The sequence below is a fragment of the Scomber japonicus genome, chromosome 12 (assembly GCF_027409825.1).
Source record: "Scomber japonicus isolate fScoJap1 chromosome 12, fScoJap1.pri, whole genome shotgun sequence".
In the NCBI taxonomy this organism is placed as follows: Eukaryota; Metazoa; Chordata; class Actinopteri; order Scombriformes; family Scombridae; genus Scomber; species Scomber japonicus.
The window spans coordinates 7662464-7676053 of NC_070589.1; the positions used below are offsets into that span (position 1 = coordinate 7662464).

General features: G+C 37.9%; 1 protein-coding gene across 1 annotated transcript in view; it reads left to right on the forward strand.

Moving 5' to 3' along the window:
- The first annotated feature begins 662 nt into the window (after positions 1-662).
- The window catches only part of astn1 (astrotactin 1), a 389683-nt gene continuing 376755 nt past the window's right edge, over positions 663-13590 (forward strand). The window contains exon 1 of the mRNA XM_053329701.1: positions 663-969. Within this exon, the coding sequence (XP_053185676.1) occupies positions 663-969 (307 nt within the window). The remainder of the gene's footprint in view (positions 970-13590) is intronic.

The following is a 13590-nucleotide window of genomic DNA, read 5'->3' on the forward strand; positions in this document are numbered from 1 at the left end:
CTTAGTGCTTGTTTCAGCACCCCCTTTAAAAGGCTTTACAGTGTCAATTCATGTGTCTGTAGTGGTCACACCAAAGATATAAAAGGACACAGACAGTGAGTTTTATTCATCAAGGACATCCACACCATCAATTAGGCAATTATGTATGAACCCAGTCAAGTGTCCACACCATCAGAAAGCTCGGGCAATCTACTAAAGATGCTCAGTAGTGTTGCTTAGTGATGATATGCAAGTCTGCATGAGAGGGCAAATTAAATTACAACTGATGCTGCTTTTGTTGATGTGACCCCAGGGCATAGTGGCTTGCATGTCCTGTTGGTGATCCAGGCATGGCCATTACACATCCATTTGAACACTTTATCGATCAATTACAGTAAACGGGTCAAAAGCATTAAAAACATACAGCTGTCACCCAGTTAGTAGATTCAATGCTGTATCTTCCAAAAAAAAAAAAAAAAAATCATGTGAGGGATTGTAGCCTATGTGAGAAACAAGAGGCGTTTGTTTCCGACACTGTGAGAGCCCGCCGGTGGATCACACCCCCCCTCACTCTCTACTCTCACTCATCCACCAGGCTGAGCGAGAGTGAAGCAGCTAAGAGAGAGAGAGAGAGAGAGAGAGAGAGAGAGAGAGAAACCAGCGAGGAAACGGAGAGACTGGAGATGGCGAGCATCAACATGGGGCCGAGACCGCTGCTGCTGAAGCTTGCTTGCTGGGTGCTTCTGGCCGCCCTAACGGTCAATGTCCGGTGTCTGAACGGCGACGAGGACCAGAGCCAGGACACGGAGTGCAAGATGAAGAGCGTCACCGTGTCGGCGCTGCCGTTTTTGAGGGAGAACGACCTAAGCATCATGCACAGTCCGTCGGCCTCCGAGTCCAAGCTGCTGTTCTCCGTTAGAAACGATTTTCCCGGAGACGTCGTGGTGGTGGACGACCTGGAAAACACAGAGCTGCCGTTTTTCGTCCTCGGTGAGTTGTCGAAACACAGCGGTCTCCCCGGTTCATTAGCCGCTAATTGAGCAAATGAAACCTCCTTTACTATTTATTATTACACCCGAGCATCAGTCTTACTAGCTAAGGCCTTTGCTACATACCTTATAAGCTACTCACTGTTATTTAACACATTGTGCCACATGTATAACAACCATGAATTCATATCTAACACAATTAGCTGCTTTTACGCGTTATAATCAGTCAGGCAACGGTCGATAATTAGCCTAGCGCCTGTTATTGGTAACACAGTGGTGCTCAAACATCATTTAGCACTTATTAGTCGAATAAAAAGGCCTCTTAGCATCTCAGTGCTAACACAATTAATATATTGTTTCTTTTAATTATAGCCAACAGTGTGTTTAGTAGTAAAAGCAGCGGTACTTTTACGCTGTGAGCACATTCATGTGTATTTACCCCCTAGCTTCATGTGTAGCGCAACAGACTTGAATGTAGCCAAACTCCACTCACTTTACTACAACTTTTGCGCTATTCTGTTTCTGTTGTTAATGCGTCACTTTGCGCAGGTTCCCGTTTAATATGTGCTGCGGGGGATTAAAACAAGGCATTTCACACTTTTGGTGTTCACTTTCAGGCCTTTTTAAACTTACTTTACCCAAGTTTAGACCGAAGCAAACTCTATTTACTTGGTGTTAAAGCAGCGTTTGAATAACAGTGAGTTTGGCAGAGAGGAGTAAAGTTTGCATTGTGAGAAGTGTGTTTGTCGCTGTCCATGGTGCTGAAACTTACTCCGCGGCGCTTCATGAAAAGTTAGAGCCGCTGGAGCTGAGTGACTCTGTGTCACCTAGTTTAGTCAACTTCAGGTGTTTGTTTTAGGGTTTTGTGTTATGTGGGTGAATTTGGCTTTGTTCAGTTATTTAGTGTTGCAGTGATATAAGCTGGCAATCAACTAGAAAGCAGTAAAAAAGGTTTGTGAGTTAGTCTGGTAAGTGTTAGATCTAGAGATACTCTTTTGGCCATGTCTGGTAGGTGTCACTTTGAAGGAGTTGCTTACTTTATACTTTCACTTCATTTGCATACTGTTCCTTTCTTTTCCTTTAAAGTGTCGTTTTTATTATTTTGATGTGTCAGATGTGCATAAGCAATGTGCAGTGAGTGTCTTAAAGTAAACAAAAAAAAGCTTCCTGTTTGAAAGTTGTCACATACTGACTTGGGACTCTTGGAAGATTTGCCAGTGAGCTAAAAAGAGATCCAAATAAATCAAAACAAATCAAACATACTGAATATTTTTGTAGAAATCAACAGAACAGACTTCAAGTTTAGCCTAGGTAGTTGTCACATTGATTTCAGGGTGGCCTGTTGCTTTCAAACAGGCATGGAAGTTATATAAGTTTGCAGATGTTTTCATGGGTAAATTATGTATGGTTTTATTTAATTTATGTGGAAACAACACTTGTTTTTGGCATTTTTGCCTTCATCAGACAACAGAAAGTGGAGAGCTGGCAGGAAATAGGGGGGAGCAAGTGGGGGTTGACATGCAAGACAAGTCCCTGGCTGGACACAAGCTGATGTTCAGCATCTTAAATGCCTTCACCGTCGCGACTCCCCAGAAATTTGACTTGGCTGTAGTTGTACAACACCACCCCTGTGAATTCAGACCAGTTCACTGTTTTACTTGCTTTACTTGGAAATCACTAGCATCCAGAGGTTTAACATTGCACAATTAACTGAAATAACTTGCCAGATGTCCAAATGAACACACACTAAGCACTTGGCTAACACAGCAGTTGCAGCAGTTGGTAGTGTCTTACAACTCATAAGGTTCTGGAAAGCAATTAAATCTCAATGAATCCAAAGCAAGCCAAATTCATGCTAAAAGAGCTTTGTTATCCTGGTGAGACAGGAGTAGGACTGATTTGGGATTTGTCCCAAGGATTGGTCTTGAATTGATACCCAACCATGACAGAGCTAAGATACAACATTCATCAACACTGTCTGTATTTGAATGTCTTTCAGCTATTAATTTAATGTTGGGCATTTTCAGTTTTCCCTATATGTAGCCATCCACTACTTATACTGTATTTACAGTAGACAGGTTAGACATCTCAGAGGAGTGGGCTTACTGGGGTAAATGAAAACACAACTAATGCTATGTGTAAAAAAGGGTTGTCTGTAACAGGGGTTGCACTGGCAACCCAATGAGATCATGCTCAAAATCTCAAATTTCTCCACAGAAAAGTTTAGTCATGTAGTTAGACTCTTCCACCTCATTGAAGAATCTAAATATTATAAAAAAATGCAAATGTGTTTTTCATCCAAATGTCTTCGACTCAGATTTGAGATGAGCACAGAGAAACTTTCCATCTTCCACCAAAAAAAAAACTCATCACTGCACCTACATCACTCTGCACAGAGAAGATTACACACTCAAGTGAAGTAACAGTAAGCGAAATACATTTTTCAGCAGAGGTACTTTAAACAACAAATTCAAGCACAGATATTAACTTTAGCTGCACGACTGGCTGTGATGGTCTGATGGTCCTCCAGCTGTCAAAAACATCCTGCTCTTAAATATAGCATACATACCTGTGTGCATATATTCAGTCACTGCTCTTAACACAAGCCTCTGCCTGTTGTTTTTATGAATACTGACACTGTATTAATAAATCCTAATGATCTCCAACCCTAGTTTCAGTATGACACCCTAGTTTGGTACTGATACCAAATGGCACTTTCTTTATACTTTTATTTTAGTCATTTTATTGTATTTTATATAAAATGATAAATTGGATGGGCCATTATGTCATCAAATAGTAGCTTCTTGTCATTATTATCAGTTTCTGTTGTCTGGTAAGTGAAAATAAATTACAGTACACAAATGCCAGAGATGTGTTTGAGGTCACTGATAAGTATCATCATTAATGTGCACCAAAGGCCACTGACAAGTAGGTCTCAAACTAACTATTCATCTATTCATCTACCAATTCTTTTTTCAATCAATTCTTTTTTAAGTCTATAATATGTCAAACAGTGATGAAAAGTCCAGATAATGTCTTTAAATATCTAGTTTTTTTCCAACCAACAGTCCTACAGCCAACAGTCCTAAATATATATCTGTTATTTGACTTATTGTTTCAAACACAAACTCTGCCCCATGCCATATTGAATATTTTTTCCATTTACTAAAACTGCTCAGTGCATCAGTGTTAACTTAGAACTTTGCCAAAAAATAAGTTTAATAAGTAAAAGGAAATATTTGAAGACAGGAAGGAAAGGAAAGAGAAGGCAATGCATTTGACTTGGTCAGATGACTTTTTGTCTCTTTTTTATACTCTAGGCTACATACACATTTCATTTGATATTGAAAAAACTATTGAGGTTTGATACCCAGACCTGGCAGGAGACGCTGTTAGATCAAGTACATGTACAGCAGAGAACTGAATGCAAATGTTTGAAGGTTAAACATTTAGAAGTAGACATTGTAAAACCCAGCACGACTTCTGCAGTGCTTTGGAAAGCCAGTGTCATCATTTATTCAGCCGGTTGTCTTTGTCAGTTTGAGCAGACACTGCAGTATATACACTGTTATGTATATGTCTGTTTTAATTAACAGACATATGGACGTGGGGAATAGTTCTATGATGGTCCCTAATGACAGTTCCGCTATTATTGAATGTTTATGCCATGAGACTGTGTCAGCTTTATGAATACTTTGAATAGTTCATTTGAAAAGGCCTAATTTAGACAACTGTTAATTCATTATGGGGTGGAGGGAAATAAGCTAAGGCAAATAAATGCAAAGCACAACAGACCTCTTAGGACTGATGTTGCATATTAATGAGTTTGAATTTGTGTCTGGCATTTTCCTTACGTAGCATTCTACTCTGGGACAGGAAACATTTAATGAAAATTCACACTGGGGAGACCAACGCCAAGTACTAGCATCCCTGCTACCCAACTATGAACACTTGAGAAGTTGCAAACTATTTATTTATTTATGTTCCTTTCTTTTGTTTGTAGTTTGATTTGTTTTGCTGTCTGACAAAACCTCCTTTGTGAAATACAGGTGCCAGCTTTGAATTACAATCCAGAACTTCCTGCCTACATTTGATACCGTTGTGTATATCTACGGAGTCCTCCGGGGGTCAAATGAGAAAAGAAAGTAAATCCCTATTCTCAGTTTAGAATTCTGTACGCACACTTTATACATTTTGTTCTCAGATTCATAATATGTGCCCTCGAATTACAAATTCATGTCCACGCATTTGCTAGTGGATATATATTTAAAACAATTTAAATATATTTTCGATACATTTTGATTTGTTTGACCATAACTGTGGAGATTATGTTTCATGAAAGAAGGAGTGAGACATAAAAGTATTAATATCAAGTGTATACACATTTAACATATATTTAGAACATGATGTAATGTAGTTATTAGCATACATAAGGACATCTTTAAAGACCAGTGTGTAGAATTTAGTGTCCTTCCATTTAAAAAATGTAGATGGCTGCAAACTCTTCAAGAGACAGTGTTTGATTTGACCATTCTGGGCTACTGTAGAAACATGGTGGAGCAACATGGTGGCCTCTGTGGAAGAGGACCCGCTCCCTGTGTAGATATTACAGGCTCATTCTAAGTTAACAAAAACACAACGATTCTTATTGTTAGATGATAATAGACTAATTATTAAAACATACTCTTACACACTGGTCCTTGTTATCACTTCTACTACTTCATTACCTGTTGCTTCCATTTTTGGGTGTCTACAGGAGGAGTTATTGTTGTTGTCTACTGTTAACTATAAGTAATAGTTTAATAATTAATAATTTTATAGACTGATTATTAATGATTACTATGGGGGTATGAAATAATGTGTAGAGAAACATGGTATTTCTGGGTTAGTGTGAATTATCATGTTTGATCAAATTCCTAGTTAGGGGTACAATTGGACAGTCACTGTTAGGGGGAGGGGTTCTGAGGGCTTTAGAAAATAAAATTGGGCATGGATTCGTAAATTCAATAGCATTGATTATAAGCCATGTGCACAGATTTCTAAAGTACAAGTACAGATTTAGACATGGATCTTTTTTTACTCAGTTAATTGTATGGTTGTGTTGTTAACAAGCAGTAATTACATTTAAACGGGTGTTTCAGCAAACGCCTGCTGAATGCTGTTTCTATAAGCAACTCTGTTCAGGTGGTGCTAGTGATACTAGCCATCTCATTGGCTGTTTGAGTCTGCAATAGCCTCCTTATGATTAATGTTGTACACGATTCCTCTCAGCATAATCACTGTTATACATGGAGCGTGGGACATTGTGCCAGGTGTGGTTTTTTTCAGAGTGTGAACACATACTGTAGGCCAACTCAGAATCAATAATGACACAATAACTACAGAACAGAGTAAAACAGATGATCTGATCAGACTGGGGAGCATGTTACACTGTGTACCTCTAACTGGGAAGATATCCCACAAGCACCAGGAATTTACTGGATTCAAGTGTGTGATGTCTCTCTTGTTGCACTGTCTCTGGCAAGGTAATTCGAAAATGTCTTTTTCTCCCTTTTTTCCCCTTCAGTTGAACGTTTGAGCTTCACTGTGCAGAATGATTTATGAAGTTTCAGTGTTCTCATTGAACATCTTATTTTAAAATTTTGGCCTACGAGCATGATTCATGACATTATTACTAGTCTGGAGACCAATATTCAATTTATTCTTGAAGCATCCAGTGCAGAATGGAGAATAGACTTTCCAATGAAAGTAGAAGACACCTTGTCTCCAGCATTTAAACCTCTGTGATGACATGTATTTGCATATTAATAGATCCTTGAATAAAAGGAGAAGAGGTAGGTGTCATTTGAAGGATATGAAAGTGGTAAATATACTTGTATTGTTGCTGGAGGGGTTCTTTAAGAACATGGAATGCACAATGGATTACATTGATACTTGTGGTCATTGTAGGGGTTAAACAGAACAATTGGTCTTCACTGACTTTCTCCATTAATAGTCTTAAAATGTCTTGTTTGTGTTTTGACCAATCTATCCAAAATACTCAGATTACTGTCATTGAAAAGAAGAAAACATATTTAAAGTGTTTTATAGTTTTATAGTCAGTGTATAAACAGTGACATTTGTTTCCATGGATTTTCAGTGTGTATTAAAACTTCCATAGGAAGGTCTGAAACCACAGGAGCAATTCTATGGATGTGTTGATAGTATTTTCCACCATTTAAATGCAACTGACATAAATTCAACCCCCTTTCACATGATAATAAACAGTACTGTAGCTCATCACACAGCACTTTCCTTACCAACAGCAGTCTCATGTCCTCGTCCAAGTCTCATCAGGACACTTTATCCTCAGCTCACCCTCCCCAGTAATTATTTGAGTTTTTGAAGACCACAGAGACAGAGATCAGAATCTTTTAAAGGATGGACTCAATGTTCTAGTTAATGGCCAAAACCTTAAAGTTCCATGCCTCATTTTGAGAAGAGAGAAGGGGAAAAAAGAGGATTCTTGTTAATGGCCATGCTGTGATTCTTGTATTTTTCTTCGCACATCAACCTCTTTGAAGTAACATCATTTAAAGAAGTGTTTCTGGTTTATAAATGCATTTGTGTGTGCGTGTGTCTATGTGTGTGTGTGTGTGTGTGTGTGTGTGTGTGTGTGTGTGTGTGTGTAGTTTGGGTGCAATTTAAATTCCACATTTTTTCCACCTTTTACAGTAGCTCACATTTTTCTCGCCAAATTGCTTCCCTGTGAAGCATCTAAGAAGCAATTTAAGAGGGGGGAGGGGGGGCAGGGTGGGGGGTTCTGTGACTGACAGTAAATTTCAGCCGCAGGACTGTAGCCACTCGTTAGTGTCAGAGAAGCATGGCTACGTTATTAGAAATTTACCCTTTTGGTGTTGTGTCATAAATTGTGCAGGAGGTGAGGTAATAAAGTCACCCTCTGGGAGAGACCAGAGCTGTGTTTGCTCTGGCAGTGATTTGCACATCTGGGCCGGAGGCTCGGAAAGGAAGTCAGCCCCTTTAACTGCCTCCCATTCAGGACAGCTTTCTGGAACAATCATTTGGCTGGTAGAGTTCAGCTCCGTGCCATAGAAGAGATCCTTTTGTCGCCAGTGAATTGAACATTAAACTCCAGTGTTGCGTGCATTGTGGCAGCCTTTTTTTAACATTTTTAAACTATATTAAAGCTGACAGGACTTCCAGAGTTATACTTGTGCAGTTTTGGATGAAGACATGCAGTAAAAGATGTCCGAGACCAGTTCGAGAATGTGAACAAGAATGTATTTATTCCTGCAGTAATGAAGTTGGACAGTAATGATGAAGTCAATGAGAAAGGTGACACTTCAAAGCAAAATAAGACCTCAAGTTATGACCTTATGGCCTTTAATTGATATATATAGTGGAGAGACAGACAGGACATTTGGAGGGAGAGAGGGGTAAATGACATGTCTTAAATGTTTTAAATTAGGATTTTAATGTGGCACACCTCTTATGTGTGACTCTCGATTAATTTGCCAATTGTTCCCTAATTAATTGTTCGATAATTTGTTATCAGAGTAATCATACCAATTATTCCTTAAGCAAAAACGCCAAATATTTTTTGGTTTGGTCTTCTGAAATGTGAGGATTTTTGAGGATGTTTTTCTTTGCTGTATATGACAGTAAAATGAATGTCTTTGTGTTATTGAAGTATAAACAAGCAATAAGAACTTATCAACTTGAGCCTAGAATGTGGAGTTCATACAATATTCTCACAATTTGTAGACATATAATGAAAAAAAAATCAACAATGACTATAATTTGTGGCAGTCGCTAGGCGATATGAGGGGGGAATACCATCTCCCTTGTTAACACCCCCCCCCCCCCCCCCCCCCCCCACCCCCTTCATCCCTTTCTAGCAGAGAGAGTGCAGATGCTGTAGGGTTGTTCAGTAGTCTGCCTGACTCATTGATCCTTTTTTAGAATCTATGGCCCCAACCACAGCTCTGAAATATCAGAAGCCTGACTGTGCTGTGTATTGATGAATCTAAAGCGCTGTCCGTGGTGCTGAAGCAGCAGACTGATTTGTAATTGTGGCTTTTTCTCTCAGTTCTGCCCTTCTGTCAGTTGCATCTTGGATCTATAATATTCTCTAAACTATACACCAGAAAAACTCCATTCTATAATACATTGTATCCTATATACTCCATAGAGTTTTGTCAGCTTCATGATCAAAGTGACTAGTTGCACCTAGTAGTTGTGGAAGAGCAAGAGGATCATAGAGTTACACTGCTGCCTGTAGTATCTGTAATATTGCTGTGATCATTCTGTAGCATCCGTGCTGCTGAAAATAAACCCATAGACTAAACTACCTCTGTAGCTAAATACTTCAAGAGGAGACATGCCTTACAGTTTTTACTATAGATGTTTGGTTTAACCTTGGAGTGGAGCAGGCCATGTGACTGAGGAAATTAACATGCACTGACTGCACCACACTCAGCTGACACACCTACTTCATTTGAGGTAAAGTTTACACCTTCAAAACTATAATGGGTTTTGAAAAATGAGAATTAATAAAAGGAAGCAGGAATCAATGAATGTTCAGCATTTTTGTAGCATTTAATCAATTATTAAAATTACTGTAGATCAGTTGATTGATGAGTATAATTTCAGCATGTCTTAATGATACTGTCAGTTCCTCTCTATTCTCTGTGGACCAACCATAGGAAACGTTTCATCACAAAGTAACATATAAATACAGTGTATAGTAACAAGATTTAATTTATTTATTTATATTTTAATTAAAAAACATTGCATGTTTCTGCTTAAATGAACACTCATACTCAATAAATGTCAAGAATCCATCATGAAAATATGCTGGTAACATCACCACAGAGTCTTCTCTGTATGAGTGAATACTGATTGACTCCTCCCTGAGCTCTGGATGAAGAGAACACCATTAATGAAAAAAAAAAGGTGGAGAAAAACAGTGTGTGTACCGTCATGTAATATTGCATTTAATCCTTGTCCAGTTGCGTGTATAACTTTGAATCACCCAAAGTGAATTCAAGCTTTTTTTTCTGATAACTCCAGTTCAGTCACTGTAATCCAAACCAGGCTTATTCGTCACACTTGCCTTAACCCATATTCTGTTACCACTCTGCCTCTGTGCTGTTGCATGAACACAGCAGCAGGGAGGATGCATCCTTACTGCAGTGCTGCTGAAATCAGTATCGATAACTGTTGGCCAGGGTTCTACAACATTGCCAAATTCTGACAGCGGTTGCCACTACTGAAGAAGAATTTCAGCATGGCAGGGGACCCTGATGTGAAACAGTACCCCCCTGAGCAATTAAAACTAACTTCATACCCCCCCCCCCCCCAACCCCTACCATTATAATGAATACGTTAGAGACGTGTAATCTCTGTACATGTAGGATGTCAGAGACGCTTAGTGGGCACACAACTCATTTATTAATTGGATTTTAACGCTGACTAAAGTGCTTTTTCTCAGTGTATGGGAGTTAAATAATCACAGGCACCCTTGGCACAGCTGGAGGCAACACTGGTCAGCGATCCCCGCTTAAAGCGCTTAAAGGAATGCTCTGGGTTTAAAGCCAGGATCGTATTTGTGGCCATTATTCTTATCAGTAATCATGCTGAGATTGACGGACTTTGTAACTGTGCTAAAACTTTATAATGATGAACACCAGTTATCAGATGGTCAGACAAAAATCTAACAATCCAGGTCGTCAAATTGTCAATTCTTTCATTAGTCTGTTGACAAAAAATTAACCATCAACTATTTTGACAATCAATTGATCGTGTAAGTCATTTACAAAGAAAAATTCAAACAATTTTGGCATGACAGTGGTTCTAGCTTCACAACTTTCTTTTCATGTAAGAGAGAGGGCAGCAGGTGGTCCCAAATGCAAGAGACCGAAGGCAGGGCTGCAGAAAAAGGGTTTTATTTTGGAACTGACAAAAACAAGACAAAACTTGATGAAACTAGATGGCAAGTCTTGACAGAACTTGACACTACTTGCCGAAACTAGAAACTGAAAACCAAAAACATGAGGCCATGACAATTCAGTCTTTTTTACCCATTTGACATATTTGGATATTGGACAGCTGCTCAAACAAACTGAAAAAGTTTAGAACAGGAAAAGGACAGAGGAAAATTCTGTGTACTGTCAGTAAATTGAATTAAGAAGAATCATTAGTCCTGCTCTGGATAGGTTTGGTCATTCAGGCCTTTTGTCATTACAGTTATTAATAGGGAAGCCTTGTTCTAAAGTTGGAACCAGTTCTACATTTGTTAGATCCAGGGTTATTTTTTAACGTTGATTCTTTTATCAGGACTTGAAGAAATAAGCAAGTGAGATTAGTGGAATTAGAAAATATTTTTTTCATTCATTTCCTTTGTCCTCTGCTTTCTGTGTGAGTTTCTGGTGAAGTGAAATAGAAAAAGTTACATGAGCTTAGGACGCTACCGTAAATGTAATAAAAGCTTTGCATGTAAAAAGCCAGTAAGTACCTGATCAACAAGCATTAACATGTAGAAAAGACATATTTACTTAACAGTCTTCCATCCACTGCCAGTATGTTTTACCATACTGTAGCACTAATTAGGCTAACATCAAATATCTATGAAAATGCTAACATGAAAGCTGTCTGTGTCTAACTGTTAAGCTTAATTAGCCATATGTCTTATAAATTGTTGAATTCTTTTAGACTGGCTGAGATTTGAGGTTTCTTTCCAATGAGTTATGTGACTTTTCTGTTCTCTACAAACAATATTGTGTTATACTTATATTATAAATCCCTTAATCTCCATACTGTAATCTGTTCAGTTATTTGTGTATTTTTTGCACAGTAATAAAAGAGTATTGATTGAAAGTACTGATATTAGTATCAATAAAATCCTTATCAATAATGTTATGATAATATGTTAAACATGGCTGGTAGGCTTTATCTGAGCACACAGAGCGGCTTCAATCAAGTTACTGGGTTGTTTATTCAGTGGCATTGCACATTTATGTGATGCGACTACAATACATCCCTTCTATTGACAGCGGGCTGCGTTGCCACATTGTATTATGCTACTCAAAACAGTGAGTCATTTGATGTAGGTGCAATATGTACAAGCAGGTGCTGCTGTTATTGGATTTTTATAAGAAGCTATAAAGGCTGTTTTGTATTGTACAGAGCTGTGAGCAGTCATATGTGACCCACTGGAAGAACACACACATCTGTTGTCACAAAATGCTTACTTTGTTCATCTATGAAAGCATTTACGCCCTCTGATTTTGACACCTGTGATATAATATGCAGTTTTCCAGCATATATTCACAGTTCTGTTACTTTTTAAATAGTGCTGACTGCAGCCCTAGTCTCCAATGTGTTCATAATAAAAGAACACAAAGGATTTAATCTGTGGTTTTGATTTAATGGCGGTGATCAAAAACCTGTCTACTCATCTAAATTATTGTAAAGACCTTATCCAATTTATGTCTTATTGTAAAGCTGTTCATTTACTTTTGAAGAACTTTTCTGCTTTAAACTGGAATAAGAACACACACCTTGATTAGAGCGTAACCTGGACAGGTCAGCACATTGTATAACGTTCTGTCATCAAGGACTGCAGACTGCTGCTAGTTGAAAAGACTTCTAACCCGCTCATTAAAAGCAGTAATTATCTTCTTAAACTGCTGCTTCAGGTGTTTGGAGCTTCTTATCCCACACACTGCGACTAAACAGCACAGTGGGCACCACAGTACACAAGCACTGTTTGAAGCTGCTTTTAATGGCTTCTTTACTGCAAATGAATTATAGTGGTCATGCATAAACTACAATCCAAGTTTTTTTCTTTTAGTGGGACAGAAAAACAAAGTATTTTGATATATTTTGTCATTTCCATTTGTTCTGTATTAAATAATATATGTAGAAGATTGTGCCGTACACTCTTTCACATAACGTGAGGTAGAATTTCATGCCTGTGTCCTAATTTCTAATTCCTAAAATATTGTCACAATTTAAGTTACTATAAATTATTTATTGTTAATATTTTTTCACCTCAAATACAACACATAAAAAAACACTTTTCTTGTCACATTTTTACACAAACACCAATTAAATTAAATTAAATTAAACTGTTGATTAATGATTGTTAAATTCAAAAATTACAACAACAAAAGAGGGTAGAGCTTTTTCACTGTGTCCTAATTCTTAAAAAAAATATGACAATTTTAGTCAATATAAATGTTTTATTGTTGTAGTTTTATTCAGTGTGAACACCCCAAATACAACTACACACTTTTTTTTTCACTTTTTTCAAGCTCCGAGTTCCTTCCACCAACACCATTCAAGTTATTTGTAATTGTTCATTAATAAATGTTCTAAAAAACAAAGAAAAAAAGGATTTTGATATATGTTGTCTTTGTCACTTTTGCTGTATTATATTACATATGTAGAGGATTGTGCAGAAAAAGTAGTTCTTGACTGAGTCATGATTTTAGTCACTATAAATGTCTTATTTATTCTGGTTTTGTGTAGAGGATTGTACCGCTCTGTCACAGAAAGTAGGGTAGAACTTCTCAGCTGAAATGTTATTCCACACAGTTCCCAAATGTGTTCAACATAC